This window comes from Cyprinodon tularosa, unplaced genomic scaffold, assembly GCF_016077235.1.
Source record: "Cyprinodon tularosa strain WSP-4 unplaced genomic scaffold, ASM1607723v1 ctg167, whole genome shotgun sequence".
NCBI lineage: Eukaryota > Metazoa > Chordata > Actinopteri > Cyprinodontiformes > Cyprinodontidae > Cyprinodon > Cyprinodon tularosa.
The window spans coordinates 1,682,846-1,700,262 of NW_024038504.1; the positions used below are offsets into that span (position 1 = coordinate 1,682,846).

The following is a 17,417-nucleotide window of genomic DNA, read 5'->3' on the forward strand; positions in this document are numbered from 1 at the left end:
TATTTTAAAGAACAGAAAACATGATCTAAGAAGTGGAACATAGCACTTTGTCCATATACCAATTTTTCCGTACAATAGGGAGCACCGTCCATGGATGGTCTGTTTCTCTAACTTTTTTTTTCTTACCGTATATATAAATGTGAACATGACTATTAGCTGCAGGTCTTTGTCACTTTTATGGGAAAAATAAAGGCTTTTAAGTGCACCTAATGGTGCAAAATATATATTTCAAAAACTGGCAAATACTTCAATAACATTCAACATTTTTATATGTTTTCTTTCATCATTGTTCTGACTACATGTCTTGCACACAAACACCCAAAAGTATTTCTAAAGACAACAGATAGAAATAAAATTATTTATAGTTTTCCTGCTTTCCCTTAACTGATCATAACTTCAAACGTTACAATTGAAAAGAAATAGTCTTACATAAAAAAAAAAATAAAGCACTGAATGCTAGCTTTAGTTGACTTTTTTTTTTTTTTTTTAGAAATATACAAAAACAAATAAAGGTTAATAAAGCTTAAAGTCAGCAGATCCATGGTTTATGACGAATTCTTGTTTTTTCTTTGTCAATTTTCAAATAAATTTCCCCATCTATCTCTTGGGCACAAAAAGTCATCTTCTAAAGAAAACTCAAGTTAGATCATGTATGAATATATAACACTGCTTGGCCAAAAAAAAAAAAAAAAAAAAGATGGCACCACCCAAAAAACCAGTCACACAGTAATATTTAATTGGACCACCTTCCATCCAGTGTTGCATTAATGATGGTAGAGTCTGACCAAAGAGCAAAGCCAGACATTAATAATGGAGTTCAGGTGTGGAGTCTTTAAATCCTGGCATGTCCATCTTGGAATATGCCTTAAAACTCTTCATGTAATAACCTGGTCATTCAGTATACTCAGGTAGTCAGCTGACCTCATTCTATGAGTTCATGTTGTTGCCAAAGCCAGACCTGACAAACTGCAGCAGCCCCAGATCGTAGCTCTGTAGGATCCATAATAGTATTATTGGATATTTATTCATTAGGTGACACCTGGGTGGTGGGTGTGTCCCTGAGAAATGTGTAGGAGGTTCTCTTGGGTCATACATCTGACAGTCTACCCCCAAAGTTTAGCCCATGGATTGGTCTCAATTTGCCCTGTTTTGCCGCAAATAGCTCTGCCCCCTTTTGTATAGTAAACTACAGGAATGATGGGTGCACCAGTTTATCCACCTCTCTTCTTACCCTGAAGCTTTCACCGTTCTGAAACAGGAGACACCTGGACTCATCAGACTATATACCCATTGCTCCAGAGTCTAATCTTTATGTTCTCTAACAAATTGAAGCCTTTTTCCTCCGGTTAGCTACTCTAGTTAGTGTTTTAGTTGATGGGACCCCCCTATCCTTCCAGCTTTTAATAATGTGTTGGATAGTTCTTAACCAAATAGGCATAGCTTCTGTAATATCCTCAGATGTTTCCTCTGCTTGCTGCATGCCAATGGTTTAAACCCTCTGAAATAGACATGTTTTCCAAAAACAGAATGTATTGTTCAACATGATAGTTTAGTAAATGGCAGATGGTCTTTAGTTGTGTAGCTTTTTAAACTCCGGGGTCTCCAAAGCACTTTACACCACGGTATATTCAGTTTTTAGCTGCCATCAGAGTCAACTAATTTAAATATTTTAATATTTAGTTAAAAAGAAGATTTAATACAAACTAGTATTGAAATTAAAAGTTCAATCATAAATAAATAAATAACTTTCAGTAAATTAATGTCGTTTATGTACATTGGTTAAAAAGCACATTAAAATGTAACGAGGAAACTATGTTTTTGCTCCGCATGTCACGTTGTTGCCCACAGGAAAGATTGATTGACACAATTCTTTTTTGCACCTGTTTTTCAAGAAAAGCTGATTAAGCTATCTTTATTCCTCTGGAGTTTATGCGGCCAATGAGTTCTGACTGTTACTCCTCTCGAGATAATCAAGGCTCAACGTCGTTCTTATGGGTTAAACAGGCATTTATTTGGGCTTTGTAAGACGTGTCCACATTAAATGGCTGTTAAACCCATAAGAGCGACGTTGAGCCTTGATTATCTTGATAACACAGTTATTCAAAGACTACATTAATGGGGGCAGGCCTCTCTGTAGCCACAGCTTCCCAGGGCTCACTGAGAGAAGGGACGCCTCAGTACTGTACGGCCCTCTGAACACCATCACTTCTCTAAGAAATTAGAAGCAACTCATAGCACCACATGGGGGTAAATAATGTGTTGCCAGCTGAAATATAACAACCCACACAGTAATCGTCTTCTAGGATGCTCACATATATTTGCTGGATTACATCCAGGTGGTGATTTATTATTTTGGCCAAGCAGTGTATATTCTGCTTAATTTTTCCAAATTCCACTTTTACACTCACTACTTACATAAATATTTATGACATAAATTGATTTTCAACACATTTTAGGTTAGATATAAGTGTGAAGGAACCTTGCTGTAGTTATAACCTTGTTGGGGAAATAATGTAGGTTAAGTGTCCCTTTCTGAGAGGGATGGGGGTCCGTTTCTGTAAGCAAATACTATCAACCATCAACAGCCAACAAAACAAGCATGAACTCACTCCAGTTGCCAGCTTGGAGTACATCACTCCGTTCCATTCTCCTTCAATGGAGCAGAAAGATTTCTTGTCATTTGGTGCGCTGCAGGACAAATGCAGAAAAACATTAAAATATTGTACAATTCCACCCAAAGGTAGACGTGGGTGAGATGCTGCAGGGGCCTGAAACTTCATTCATCTTACAAGATTTCTGCTGTGACCCTGTGCTTCTTTCCGCCATAGAAAGGTTTGGTGTGGAATACGATGGTGGCGCTGTAGCCTGACTTTGAGCAGGAAATGTTGCACTCTCCACCCAACTCCACCCAGGGCACGGTCAGAATCGACCTAGAGAGACAGTCTTAAGGTCAGAGAGTCCACCGTCTCCACTCCTCACAGATAAAATGGGCGTACTGTTGTACACACCTGCCGTATCCATTAGGGAAGGTAAGAATATAATGTTCATCATGCTCCAAACACGACACACAGCCTAGACAGCAAGCAGAGGAACATCAATAAAACAATCATTATTTCTTGCAACCATGCTGCGTTTAAAGAGAAGTCTCACCCACCTTGACCGATGTTGTGGACCCCTATAGACATGCCAAGAAACTTGGACTTGGTCCAGATGTGAGCGTTGAACTGGATCTTCTTATTTAAACACTCCGCGTAAAATGCAGAGACTACAAGGAGAATAAAAAACAAGATGAAGGAAGAATGACAGAAATAAACAGAGACGACAAGCTGCTGTTAGGCTGTCGTCTGTTGTGTTTATGAAACATTCAACGCTACAGCTGTCAATGCTGACAAGGACATGTTCTGTCACTTACTGGGCGGGTGGTGAGAGACCTGCTCTGCCACGAAACGCACACTGTTGGGTGAAGACCAGGGAACTGGACCGTCTGTTACGGCCTCCTGGAAGAAACAAAAAAACAAGTCAGATCAAAGGAACATTAAAAACTTAACAGAATCATTATAAATACATTGAATTTCTGGTTGTAATACGACTTAACAGATCAGCATAAGGGGTGTGAATACATTGTTAAAGTCTAAACAAAGCCCTGAGGTTTTCTCACCGTAGGTGGAGGCGGCTCTTCCATCTCGTTTGGAAGATCCCAGTGGCAGAAGAAGACTTCCCCCAGGATTGGATTGTAAGGTTTTTTGGCCACTGAACCTTTCCTGCCTGCATGGAAAGCAGACAGGAACCACTTCACCACCTGAACCATGCGTTCCCTGGGCTCCGGTTGGTCAGCGATACTAGTTAGACATCCAGCACAACATGGTTAAAAAAAACGTTTCAACTTCTGTATCATGGATCCTCTGCAGGGCGAAGTCCCAAAGTGCATACCTTACAAATAAATCAGGGTGTGCAAAGAAGTCTGCATACATCTCTAACAAAGATCTCCTCTCTAGGATGAAAGTAGGCAGAACCACCTGATGGAAAAATCAAACAGCATCATGAAAATTTGGATATTTACACACCAAGGCTAAACCTCTCATTTTCAGGAGAGCTTACTTTAGTGAGGTCCATGCCCAAACGGACTTGTGACAGCAGATGCATGATGACGCTCTTGTGCTCTTCCACAGACTCCCCCTCACCATCGTCATCACGGTCGTCATTATTGTCAAACATATCTGAACACAGCGGCAAGAACATCAGCAGTCTAATTTTATTAATGCTTTGATAAGAAAATTCCCGTTTTCATCGATTCTGCTTTAATATTTTTGAACCTCTGACTCAAAGAAATCTCATTCTAATGTTCTGTTGATGGAAAACTTTTAATAAACTCAAGTTTTTTTAAGTGACAGGCCGACAAAATAAATTTTTCAAATTGTTAAATCCAAAATGTGCAGCCAACCTATACAACGGGAGTAATCTAATTAATTTAGTCCATCGGTTTGTAATTTATGGTCAAGACGTTCACGGAAGCTACATAGAATGATTCAATTCTCTGTTAGTCCAGTATAACAAAAACCTTAATGACATCAATTAAAACCTTGCTAATGTGATGTTAAAGAAGTATGAATAGGCATAATCTAGCAAGGCCGACCTGCTTCTCCCATGTTAGATAAAACACACTGATCACCAAATAAGACAAAGTCTTCTGGGCTTCCTTTGATTTAGGAGAATGTTTCTGAACCCCTCTCTGACCAATCAGCCACAGTTGAACAAAAATGTAATTATACTACAGTTATATAAATAATATTCCCCTTTAAATTGGAACAGAATTTGCCGTCAATACTATCTTTCGAAGTGACCTTTCAACTACACTGAGCCCCCCAAGGGGGCATACTTCCCACTTTAGGATCCATTGGTGTATAAAGTTTTAATCCTTTTATAAAATACTTTGAAATTCTACATTTCAAGAGTTTTATTGGAGGGCAGAAGCAGACCTTATTATTTTGGTAACATAAAAAAAAAGATTTTTAGGGCAAAAGTAAAGGTCAAGATAAAGACCAAAACAGTCATTAGCCCTAATATGGTAATAAACAAATAGTGATTCTATAAGAAATGCATGAAAACCACTGAAAGAAGGAAACAACTTTTTTTTTAGTTACATTAGAAAATTAATGCTGATAAAGGAACCTATTTTTTCTTAGGTTTTAACTGGGCTAATTTATTATTTTCTTTTTACTTTTTAAACTAGCTTTCTTTACATGATTGACAGCAGGTAACATTAGGCAGCATTAGATAACTTAAGGTTTTATATGAAGGAGTTACACTCTGCTTTAAAACAAGGTGGACCCTGCAGACAACATCTGACCTCTCGATTTTGCCTTGTTTGCTATACAGTGGTGCTTATATTGAACTTACCATTTTTGGTACCTTGGATAACAAAATGCTTAACAGGAGGCTCCAGCTAAACATTTGTCAGTTTGAATGGACTGTAAAAATCCATATTTTATCTCGTCAGTGTGTTACCTGGATCTGTGGTGCCGTTTGACATGGTTGAGTTGAGGGACTCTGTGGTTTCAGGCCGTTTTAATGATGTTTGCTCGTTAGTTGCCGTGGGAGCAGCAGAGGGCCCTGAGGGACTGGGGGCAAAATGAGAGGAGAAAATGGAGATGAACCTGGAGTACCGAGACAAGCCTTTCAAATTGAAGTTGTTGATGCAGCTGGATGTTTAAGGATTCAAAGCAATCTTTCTGCACCAGAGATGCAGGCCGGCCACTGGAATAGAGTGCTGCTCTCATTACACAAAATGCATCCATAATAGGCAGTTGAGGTTGCTAGAGGTGGGGTGCTGAAAACACTCACTCTGCAAAGTGTTTGGGTGAAATGCTGCCCTGGTTATACTCGTCAGCATCATAAAACTCATCCTCGCTGGAGGAGTAGGAGAAGTCTGGCACTGAGTGTGAGGGCAGGGGGATGTGAGTCGGAGAGGAGACGCCGCTGCTGGGGCCGGACGGGCCACTCCCTGTTAGACCAGAAACAGAGCAGACGTCAGAAGCGCAAGCGTCTCAGTTTGGTTTATGACAGTTAAATCAGCAGCATGATGAGCAAGCAGAGCATAGAGGTATTAAAGCATCTTTAACACAGCGACTGCCGCCTCTGTGGAGCATAAAGACTGCACAGCTAGGCTTAGTTAATGCACAGCACAGCCTTTAGATACTGCTGCATCAGCAGTGGAGGCACACAGGCTGCAAACTCCTCTTTAATTCACCCAGTGCTCATCGACAACAAGGAACAGTAAATAAATATTATTTTTCCTCTAGTGGCTTCTTTCTCATTTTGTTCAAGCATTTAATCATTTTACATGAAATATTTGAAATTTTACCAGTTATGGATCCTTCTGAGAAACAATCAGTAGTTTTTTCCCCCTTGCATGAAATATGTTTTCTTTAATATTTCTTTTCAAATCAACAGGAAAAACCTGCAGGGTTCAATATTGGTAAAGAAAATGTACTCTTAAACTGGCAATGTTAATGCATTATTTGCTATTCAAAATAGTAAACCAAATATTAATTATCAAGAGAATGTAAAGATTTTAAGTTAAAATAACATGCACCTAAAAGTTTACAGCACATTTCAAAATTAATAAAAAAAAATCTAGACCAGTTTTTGCAGAATTTACAGAGGCACAGGATAGATCTCACATTTCTAATGGTTATCACAGAAATATTCTGTTTATTCAGTAGTATTACCTTAAAATGCATAAAATGCACTTTAAAAGGAAAAGGAAAAAAAAAATATGTAGGAAAAAATATAACTAAAACCTCTAACAAAAACAAACAAAAAAGAACCAACATGAATAATTCAAAGCAGGATGGATAAATGGACGAAATGATTACATTATTATTATTTTTTTCCCAGTAATCTTTTTAGGGATTTTATATTTTCCTTTAAAACAATGAGCTGTAAAAAAAATGATTAATATAGATCCACAAAATGCTGTCAAGACCTTAAAAAACCCCACATAAAACAATATTTTCCAAATGCTTCATTCATATTCAGCCTGGAACCCTTCGGATTTTACTTATTTTAAGAAACAACCAAAAGTGATTATTAATAGTAAACTATTAATAATCACTAGTATACTATTTTCTTTATACCTGTCAGTTAATCAGCTAGTGTTTAAAATCAGATTATTTGTCCATAAATGGCTCTCTTCATTTGACAGTAGGTAAAGCATTGGGGGAAGAAACAAACACACACACAAAAAAAATAAATTAAAAAGCTTAACTATAATTATTTAAAAAAGGATCTTCATCTTTTCCTTTTATGACAAAAAACCTGTACCAAATTATAACTAAAACATCATTGATGCTCCTAAAAGGAGATGCAGCCTTAGTATATTTTGCTGTTTATTATACGAGGACAATAAAGCTTCTTCTCTTTAAGACTGAACTAAAAATGTATTTTAGTTTAATCTTAGAGAAAACCGGTGAAACCATTAATTTATAAAACTTGGTAGAACAGAATCTAGATGCATCACCTGCTCTTGCATTAATTATGTGTTTCCTGTTTTAAAAATATTCATTCCTGTGGTCTCAACCTACGGGAGTGTATTGTATTCAAGAAAGAAGAAAAAAAAAAATCAGACAGCTTATCTCCTAATTAAGAGATCAGTATCTGTTTGCATATGTTCCACTGACCAGTTCTCTGTACCGAGGTCTGAGCTTACACACGTTGGAGTTCCACTCCTGTTTTTCACCCTATCAATAAAGCATCCAGCTATAACCCTGGGATTACTACTTGTGGAGTAAGCATGCAGCCATATGACCATATGTGAAAATCCGTCAGCAGCTCCATTAAAAGAGATTCCGTTTTTATTTTTTCATATGAATCGACATGCCTGGTTGTTTTAAATGATTTTGAAGCCCCAGCTGTACTCCTTGTGGATCATTTTGTGAAGGTACTGGGGGACAGTTTTTTGGGACAACACCAAGCCAGCTGGAATGCATATCAGATGCATTAATTTGTAACCATAAAGCATCCCGTGCTGGTTCAATTGCTCCTGCAGGAGCAGTGCGATTTCCAGCAAGTCAGAGTAGAGTGGACTTTTTCTCCTAAGCAATTCTAAGGACTTACTGCGCAATGCTGACAAACTAAAACTAATTCCATCCATATTGAAGAAACTCAGCATTTCCCAGTGTTGCATACCTAAAAGGAATTCAAAGTACATCAAATCCGACAACCAACTCCTTGTTCAGGTTTCATGTAGCGTAGCTTAGCAATGACCGTCTTTCCTTATCTTCTAAATATGACATATTATCTCATAATATGGAGATCAGGATCTCATAAGTACAAGATCAGTATATTATAAGTATGAGATAAGCTGTCTGATTTTTTATTTTTTTTTTGGTGAATGCAATCCGCTTCCATATCAACCTCCTGTTTGGTAAAAGATCTATGAATTAATTTGACATTGCTGATGTGGTTTTAAAATGTTATTATACAAACTCACACTGGGTAGAAAAGCTAGGCACAGTGTAAAATGAAGGCTCACCTGTGCTGTTGGGAGTCGGGGTCTGCAGACTACCCATCACTGTGACCACGGGACCAACAGCTAATGTGGAAGGTCGTTGGTCTGATTTACACACCTGAGAAGCGTCTGTGACAAAAAAAGAAAAAGAAAGCAAAGCTGTTGGAATTGAAGCCTGAAAAGGAAGCCGGATCACATTAAATCAAATCATATTTACTGATTGATCGGAGATCATCATGAGAGACGCAGCAAACATTAGCTGTTGACAATTTTGCACTTTTGCAATAGTTACCATGATACAACTATTGCATTCAAAAAATGCAACAGTTGTATCATGGGCCGTTTCTCAACACGTGAACTTGTGCATTCTCCCTCTTTTATAAATCAAATTACAAAAAACAAATTCCCCTATAGATCATAATACTCATTATCAAAGAACAATCATTTAAAATACTGAATAATAATCATATTATACTATATAAAATATTATATATTTAAAACAATCATATAATTTATTAATATAAAACTTTATGTTAATAATATAAATTTTTTATTGCAAAATATAACTGCATAAATATCATCAAGTTTGAGTTCAGTTGAAATAGTTTTTAATCTGAATAAATATGTGTAATCTAACACTAAGGTAATTTTAGAATTTGTTTTGGTCTTTTAAAGGGTTGTGAGATGTAAGAGATTATTGTAATATTATTTTTGACTCGTCTTTCATGTGATTAGAATGAGATCTAAGGCTCCTCCTATTCATTCTGACAGCAGCCTTTTGAACTGTGGTCCGATCCAAGATGGCCGTTTCTAGGCACGTCGGCCGGCGTCCAATGAGACGTCTACGTATATAATGTCTATGAGAAGACCGAGATCGGACAAAGCCTTTTATTAAACAGTTTTTGGCGATCCGGATGCTATTTTTCTGTTTCTGTTTCCTTTTCCGTTACTGTTGTTCAATAAAAGTACGTTTTATGATCATTTGAGGCGAGACATTATACTTTTAAGCATCACTATATGGCCCATTTACCGATTTAATGTGTAATTGAAAAAAAAATAAAATCTGCAGTCGAGAGAATCGCCGCAACCAGCGGAGCTTCAAGGGTAACTGCAGCCAGGGCTAATTTTAGCCCGTATTGCTAACTCTGATGCCGATTTTTTTGATTTGGCAAAATGTTAATTTGATATTTGTTTATCTAACTGTGTTAATCATTACTCTCCCACTAAATGAAAAAAAGAATTTATTATTATCTATAGACTATTAATAACAGGAGGTGAAACACAGCTCCGGAAGAGCTCAGCCTGTGGTGACGTCATGAGTACGCTTCTGTTCCAATTGACCCATATTTATGCTCTGTGCTCCCGTTCTCCTTGAGTCCAAACTTTCCTGTGTTCTTCTCAAGAACAAACTTGCCGAGGACCCGAGTCGAATACTCTAGTTATTGTGAATTGAGAAACGGCCCCAGTCTTTCAACCCCAAACTATTTCTCTCATCACATCTTGGTTTTTTTAAATACAATATTACTAGACATGAACTCAAGTTTTAGCAACAAAAAAAATGTGTTTTGAAAATGACAATAGGCTTCCTTGTCTATAGTACAACTAACCCTTTATTATTCAAGCTGTTCCAATAAGCTGTTCTTTTTGAGGAAGGTATAGTCAAGTCAATCCTAAAAAAACTTCACAAAAACAAACAGAAAAAATAAAAAATAAATAATATATATATATATATATATACACAAGTGCTGGTCATAAAATTAGAATATCATGAAAAAGTAGATTGATTTCAGTAATTCCATTTAAAAAGTGAAACTTGTATATTATATTCATACATTACATACAAACTCATATATTTCAGATGTTTATTTTGTTTAATTTTGATGATTACAAATGACAACAAATGAAAATCTCAAATTCATCATATCAGAAAATTAGAATATTACTGAAGACCAATAAAAACAAAGGATTTATAGAAATGTTGGCCAACTGAAAAGTATGAACATGAAAAGTATGAGCATGTACAGCACTCAGTATTTAGTTGGGCCTCCTTTGGCCTGTATTACTGCAGCAATGCGGCGTGGCATGGAGTCGATCAGTCTGTGGCACTGCTCAGGTGTTATGATAGCCCAGGTTGCTCTAATAGTGCCTTTTAGCTCTTCTGAATTGTTGGGTCTGGTGTATTGCATCTTCTTCTTCACAATACCCCATAGATTTTCTATGGGGTTAAGGTCAGGAGAGTTTGCTGGCCAATTAAGAACAGGGATACCATGGTCCTTCAACCAGGTACTGGTAGCTTTGGCACTGTGTGCAGGTGCCAAGTCCTGTTGGAAAATGAAATCTGCATCTCCAAAAAGTTGGTCAGCTGCAGGAAGCATGAAGTGCTCTAAAACTTCCTGGTATGTGGCTGCGTTGACCCTGGACCTCAGAAAACACAATGGACCAACACCAGCAGATGACATGGCACCCCAAACCATCACTGACTGTGGAAACTTTACACTGGACTTCAAGCAACGTGGATGAAGTGCCTCTCTTCTTTTCCTCCAGACTCTGGGACCTTGATTTCCAAAGGAAATGCAAAATTTACTTTCATCAGAGAACATGACTTTGGACCACTCACCAGCAGTCCAGTCCTGTTTCTCTTTAGCCCAGGCAAGACGCTTCTGACGCTGTCTGTGGTTCAAGAGTGGCTTGACACAAGGAATGCGACAGCAGAAACCCATGTCTTTCATACGTCTGTGTGTGGTGGTTCTTGAAGCACTCACTCCAGCTGCAGTCCACTCTTTGGGAATCTCCCCCACATTTTTGAATGGGTTTTGTTTCTCAATCCTCTCCAGGGTGCGGTTATCTCTCTTGCTTGTACACTTTTTTCGACCACATCTTTTCCTTCCCTTCGCCTCTCTATTAATGTGCTTGGACACTGAGCTCTGTGAACAGCCAGCCTCTTTAGCGATGACCTTTTGTGTCTTGCCCTCCTTGTGCAAGGTGTCGATGGTCGTCTTTTGGACAACTGTCAAGTCAGCAGTCTTCCCCATGATTGTGTAGCCTATAGAACTAGACTGAAAGACCATTTAAAGGCTTTTGCAGGTGGTTTGAGTTAATTAGCTGATTAGAGTGTGGCACCAGGGGCCATCAATTTTGAACCTTTTCACAATATTCTAATTTTCTGATATGATGAATTTGAGATTTTCATTTGTTGTCATTTGTAATCATCAAAATTAAACAAAATAAACATCTGAAATATATGAGTTTGTATGTAATGTATGAATATAATATACAAGTTTCACTTTTTAAATGGAATTACTGAAATCAATCTACTTTTTCATGATATTCTAATTTTATGACCAGCACCTGTGTATATATATATATATATATATATATATATATATATATATATATATATATATATATATATATATATATATATATATATATATATATATATATATATATATATATATATATGATGTAAAGAGAGCAAGTACTTTGTGTGCAGTTTACATAAAATAATTGACCCACAGGGGGAGCTTGTGCCCTTTGAGAAGTTGATTTAACAAAGACAGCAATTCTCTGGCCCACTAGAAATGTGTTGGGAGTACCTATGGGTAGTGTGTTCTGCGTTGGCATTGTGGTGTTGACTACAGGGGGGTCAAGATGCGGCTGGTAGATCCCATCCACTGGGTTGATGGTGCTCTGGGGGAAAAAAGGGAAAAAATAAAAAGAAGTTCAGCAACCTGAACCAATGATTAAGTAAAAGAAACCAACAACCTCATAACATCGCCTGCTTACAGTTCAAAACTATGACAAACCAATTGGATCATCCACTAAAAGTATGAGTATTTTTTTTTTAATTTGACCTTTTTTTTAATTGACTGGACAAAACTTGTGTGCTGGTTATAGATCAGATTATCGGTAGACCCATGGATTAACAAGAGCAGTGCATTGAAACAACTCATCTAATCCGGACAGATCAATTCCCTTTCACTCAATGTCCTGGAAAGTATGGCAGGATTAACTGTTGCAATCGATATGAAACCTTCCAGGCTGCATGAACACATAAAAATCAGAGGGAACAAAAACAAAAATCCCTCCAGTATAAAACTGAGTTATTAAAAACCTCTGTCATGTTTTCCATGCAGTAAAAATCAACAAAGGATTTTAGATAAGCAACATTTTTGGCACCCCTGGTAAGGACATGTACAAAGTAAACATACCTTAAACTACCGCAGAAAAAACTAAACTTTGAGAACATTTAATTAGAGGGAAAATCATTAAGTCTTCAATAACATTTCTTTAAAAAGGGGGTCTTAGACCACTCATAATATTAGGAGATAATCAGTCTTGAATCCCGTCTTCTCTTTAGCTCTCCTCACAGTTATCAACAGCATTTAAGTCTGGGGACTTCAATAGTCGCCAAAAAACTTTGATTTAATGTTTTTGCAACATAAGACCAAAAGATGAAGCTTTACTGCCATTTAAAAAAGGGACATCAACATATTTGACAGCGTGTCTTTATAGAACCATGAATGGTTAGATATAGTTAAGATATGTTGCACAATAAATAGCCTGGCATGATATCTGTGCCAAAAATAATGCAGTAGCCCATTTATTGTCTTTGTGTTGATTTGCAATACGTCTTGGAATGTTTTCATTATGATGACAGAAGCCATAAGATTGTTAATTAAAATTTCCCAGTATTTCAAAAATTGCTGTAGGTCATTCATCAACAAAAGAATCAGCCATTTCGTCAGGTTTATGGCACTAATCAATGCAGCCTTAATAGTAAAAGTAAACTTTCTTACAGTTAGTCAATGTCCTCAGATTAAAAGAGGAATTTGTTTTCAGATATTTTGCCGTTTCCATTCAGAGCTAATGGCCTTAGGATACTTTTTGCATCTTTCTTCAAAGGGGACCAACACTGACTATAAAGCCACTGCATCCAACATCCCACTGGAACATGGACCAAACCATGCAGGAAAACAGGGTCATATCGACCGTGATTCAGCTACAGCTTACCCTGAGGGCTCTAAAATGCCAACATTTTTGTCATTATAATGTGATCGGCTAAATCCTCAGCTTGATTCTTATCAAGTTTTAACAACTGTCAAACTGAAATTTAAGTCATGTAAAAATAACTGGATGAAACAAGGTGTGTCTGTACGGGACGAGTCCTCAGATATATTCCAGTATTTGCGTCACATCAGCATAAGTCCAACTAAAACATCTCAAACTGTGATCAGAGCTTGAAAATGTTTAAATCCCTCCTTAACCAACTGCCTGTGTTTCATGCTCCTATCCGTACGCCTTGTTAATGTGCCTCGAAAATAAGTAAGTCAGTAAGTCAGTAAGTAAGGCTACTAATTATAGCCGAATGGGGAAATATTGGTCTGTCATGATGGGGGCTGGGTCAGTCTTTGGCATGATCAAGCAGGAGATGAATCAAAAGCAGATGATAAAGTGGAGTTCATCTTTAAGTGAAGTTAGAGCAACAATAAACGTAAAAAAATGACTTGCATTTCTTTTTAATGCAAATTAAATATTAATGCAGCTTGCTGCTCTAGTTAAAGAATCCAGATGATTTTTCTTCCATTCCTACCTTTTTTCATTTAAAGAATCCCTAAATATGCAACACAGAGTAAGAGCAACATGGACCATAAAACATGCTGTAAGTGTTTTAAAGATACAGTGCATTGTTAAAACGGACACGGCATACTTCCAGTAGTGATTAAGCTGTAGACACATCTCAAGCAGAAAGCTTGGAAGATAGAAAACAGACAGATATTGGGATAGACAGAGTTCATGCTGTGCTATTTATACCACATAATACTTTACTTAATGACTATGGGATTATATCTGCTATTAGAGCAGACTCCTACAGTATGAGCAGACCAGCCTCTGTGGGATTCATGCATCAGGAACGATATTAGAAGTTTTCTGTGCGTTAGAGCATTAAGCTCAAACGGTTAACATTTTCCAAAGCATTCAAAGAGCTTTTAGATTGATTTTCTTCTTTCCATGCATTAAAGTCTCTTCACTGCGATATTTTCCCTTCTCTGCTTCTTTTTTTGTGGTGCTCCACCCCATACAGTACAGATATGATACCTTACTAACAATACAGAGAAGTTTCTATTCCTTGCAGTATCATTGAAGTCAAACTGAGAGCCAGAGAATCAAATTCCCACTATTTGCAGTTCCCTATTGACAAATAGAGAAATGGTATCTGAGAGTATAGTGTTTACAACCAGAGGCCGGGGAGACGAGCCTAAAGTTACTCAATAAGAATTAGGAAAAATTCTAACATTACAGAGGTTTGTAGTTCAGTAGAGTGGGCAGAGTTTTTTTATTCAACAATACGCAAAAAAGATTATACTTTGACTCCCCCTTTTTTTTCTTTTTTTTTTATCCAAGAGGAGGCTAAATCTGAAGCTGAGCTTGTCAATGGAGAATCAGTCTAGAAGCTGTAATTGATTGCTTTGGAAAACTGATAATAATATTGTTAAATAAAAATGTCTAAGTCTTGGTGTGGCCTAGAATATGAACATGGTTCACCTGCAGAACCTGTAAAGTGCTCTCTAGATGCCTTTCCTGCTATCAGCGCTCAGCAATTCAATAAGCAGGCAGTGTGAGCTGGATTAATCAATACTGGGCGATGCTGGCTTTAATTTCAGGGCTGAGTGATGCACAACATGTTTAGATCAGGTATGCAAAAAAAAGGCATGCTTTAAAACAACAAAGTGCTCTGCAAAAAGTCTCATAAACTTCTCCACATTCTGTTAAATTAATGCTTCAAACTTCAATGCAAATTTAGCACTTGTGTAAAGTAGAAAGACAACTTGCAGATAAAGATCTAAAATGTGGATCAAGCCTCGATTATAGCACTAAATAAAAACCAGTGCAACTAAGTAGAAATGATCGATTTAATATGACAAAATGTGAACCAGTTTATGGATTATGGAGACTTTGGTAATGCACAGCATATTATACAGATAACCAAACTGAGTGCTGCATGCATGCAGACTTTGACCTGTGATGAAGGATAGTTCCCAACCATTACTAAAAGGAATTAAACCTGAGATTAAAACAGGAAGGTTTTAATCAAGAAGATAGCAGTAGCAGACTTGAGAGGAAAGAGCTGAAGGTAGAGCTTGTGCCTAATCAGACGGCATGCTCTAAGAATCTAATTTATCAGCTTGGCATTAAAGGACAGGGTAAATAATGCCAGAAGAGAAAGTTAGAGTTTTGTTTGATTTAATTTTTTCTCATGGACAGGAAGACGTTTAAACTTACTATAAGTCCGTTTGCGTGTTGTTGTTCGTTACTTTGGTCCTTTGAATTTTAAGAAGACAGCGTTAGACTGCTTTGGGTACAAAGGTTCAAATGTCAAGTAAAAAAGCATCCTGACTGAGGAACTTCACCTTTCATTATTCAGTAATTTGCTGTTTGCAGTGATCGTTTCATCACATGTTTGATCCTTTCATATATTTCTAAGTAATAGAAGTCTAAGAAGTCACACCAACATGAAACACAAGTGGTTAACCAACTTCCTTCCATACAGGTTAAGGGAACATGTGATGAAGCGAACCCTGGACCACCCCCTCGTCATCCACCGACCCAGATAGCAACTGTGAGCAGGGAACTACCTTAGAGACGGGACGTTCAGCATACACACCAATGTGCTTTCACCAGAAAGTGATTATGGTACAGAAAAAAGTCAGCGCGAACCACTGAGAGAGGGATTCAGACATGCAATCAAGCTGTTTACCTTGGCAATCTGCAGAAGAACAATACAGTGCTTGATGGACTCTACCATACTCTAAGGAAGAAAACACAGCAATCCGTTAGCAGGGAAGTGACTTCCACACAGAAGGAAACAAAACTTGGAAAGTATTTACTTACACAAGTAGTCTCTTTCAGATTTTCTATTTTCTGACAAAAACAAAGAAAAAACATGTTAGATCCAAAAAACCTGAGGACTGCAGATGTAACCTATTAAACAGGACTGATAAATTATTGTTGCAGAAAACCTTAAGTTCAGTTCAATTCAGTTTATTTATATAGCGCCAATTCACAACTCGTCATCTCAGAGCAAATGGAGTCAAAGTTTCTATCTAAGGGAAACCAGTAGAATGCATCGACTCATTGACTTCTTGGGAAGCAAGAAAATGTAATAATTTCCCACAAAGTTAGGCTTGATGAAACTTAAACATGTCTGTGTTTCTCAGAACTTAAACATTTATGATATAAACCACTTTAGGGGAAGATGATGGAATGGCAGTCATGTGTTCTGATTTGATGATATGACACATATGGCAGATATGCACCGCAGGGGATATTTGCAACGGAAAATGTACAGGTGACGTTTTTCTGAAGGAAATCAAACATCCTCCCTACAACTTCCTGACACATGCTGGAAGTTAAGATGTGGCACAGGAGTAGAGTTTGGCATACAGAGCCCCAGATGTCAGTATTCTAGCAAAATTTAGGAAATATGCTTTTCTTGAGACATTTACACCGGACTTTTCTCTCAATCTAGAATGCTTTTTAATAGAGAAAACTGCTCTGTCACAGTATTTGAATAGTTTGCATAGTTTTACATTTTTATGATTTTTGAGGTCATGCAATAGTTTTACAATAATTACTTTTTAAAATCATCAAATGAAATCTTTAAAGGAAAAGTCCAGTCATATTCAGAATTCAGACTTCTGAAAGTACTTTAAATATGAAATTATTACATACTGTTCAATAAATTATATGTGTTTTGATTAAGAGTAATTTTCATTTCAATGTAATTTACAGGAGACATCCATGTTTGTCAAAGAACACTACTCCCAATCGTTTGTGACGTCACGGTGCGGTATCGGCCGTCGATCAAGTCCCAGTGCTATTTCAACCAAGTCATCTTTAAAACATT

The 17,417-nt window shown here is 37.3% G+C and overlaps 1 protein-coding gene across 4 annotated transcripts in view; it reads right to left on the bottom strand.

Moving 5' to 3' along the window:
* osbpl9 (oxysterol binding protein-like 9) overlaps positions 1–17,417 on the bottom strand; it is a 49,909-nt gene that overhangs the window by 2,458 nt on the left and 30,034 nt on the right. For 3 of the 4 annotated variants that reach the window (XM_038281107.1, XM_038281110.1, XM_038281109.1), the window contains 15 exons: positions 16,403–16,432; positions 16,269–16,319; positions 15,794–15,832; positions 12,106–12,199; positions 8,534–8,638; positions 5,842–6,001; positions 5,506–5,618; positions 4,099–4,217; positions 3,931–4,016; positions 3,659–3,839; positions 3,413–3,497; positions 3,155–3,265; positions 3,009–3,072; positions 2,790–2,930; positions 2,610–2,688 (listed from right to left, as the gene is read on the bottom strand). In XM_038281107.1, the coding sequence (XP_038137035.1) occupies positions 2,610–2,688; positions 2,790–2,930; positions 3,009–3,072; positions 3,155–3,265; positions 3,413–3,497; positions 3,659–3,839; positions 3,931–4,016; positions 4,099–4,217; positions 5,506–5,618; positions 5,842–6,001; positions 8,534–8,638; positions 12,106–12,199; positions 15,794–15,832; positions 16,269–16,319; positions 16,403–16,432 (1,458 nt within the window). The remainder of the gene's footprint in view (positions 1–2,609; positions 2,689–2,789; positions 2,931–3,008; positions 3,073–3,154; positions 3,266–3,412; positions 3,498–3,658; positions 3,840–3,930; positions 4,017–4,098; positions 4,218–5,505; positions 5,619–5,841; positions 6,002–8,533; positions 8,639–12,105; positions 12,200–15,793; positions 15,833–16,268; positions 16,320–16,402; positions 16,433–17,417) is intronic. The other variant, XM_038281108.1, reaches the window with a different exon arrangement.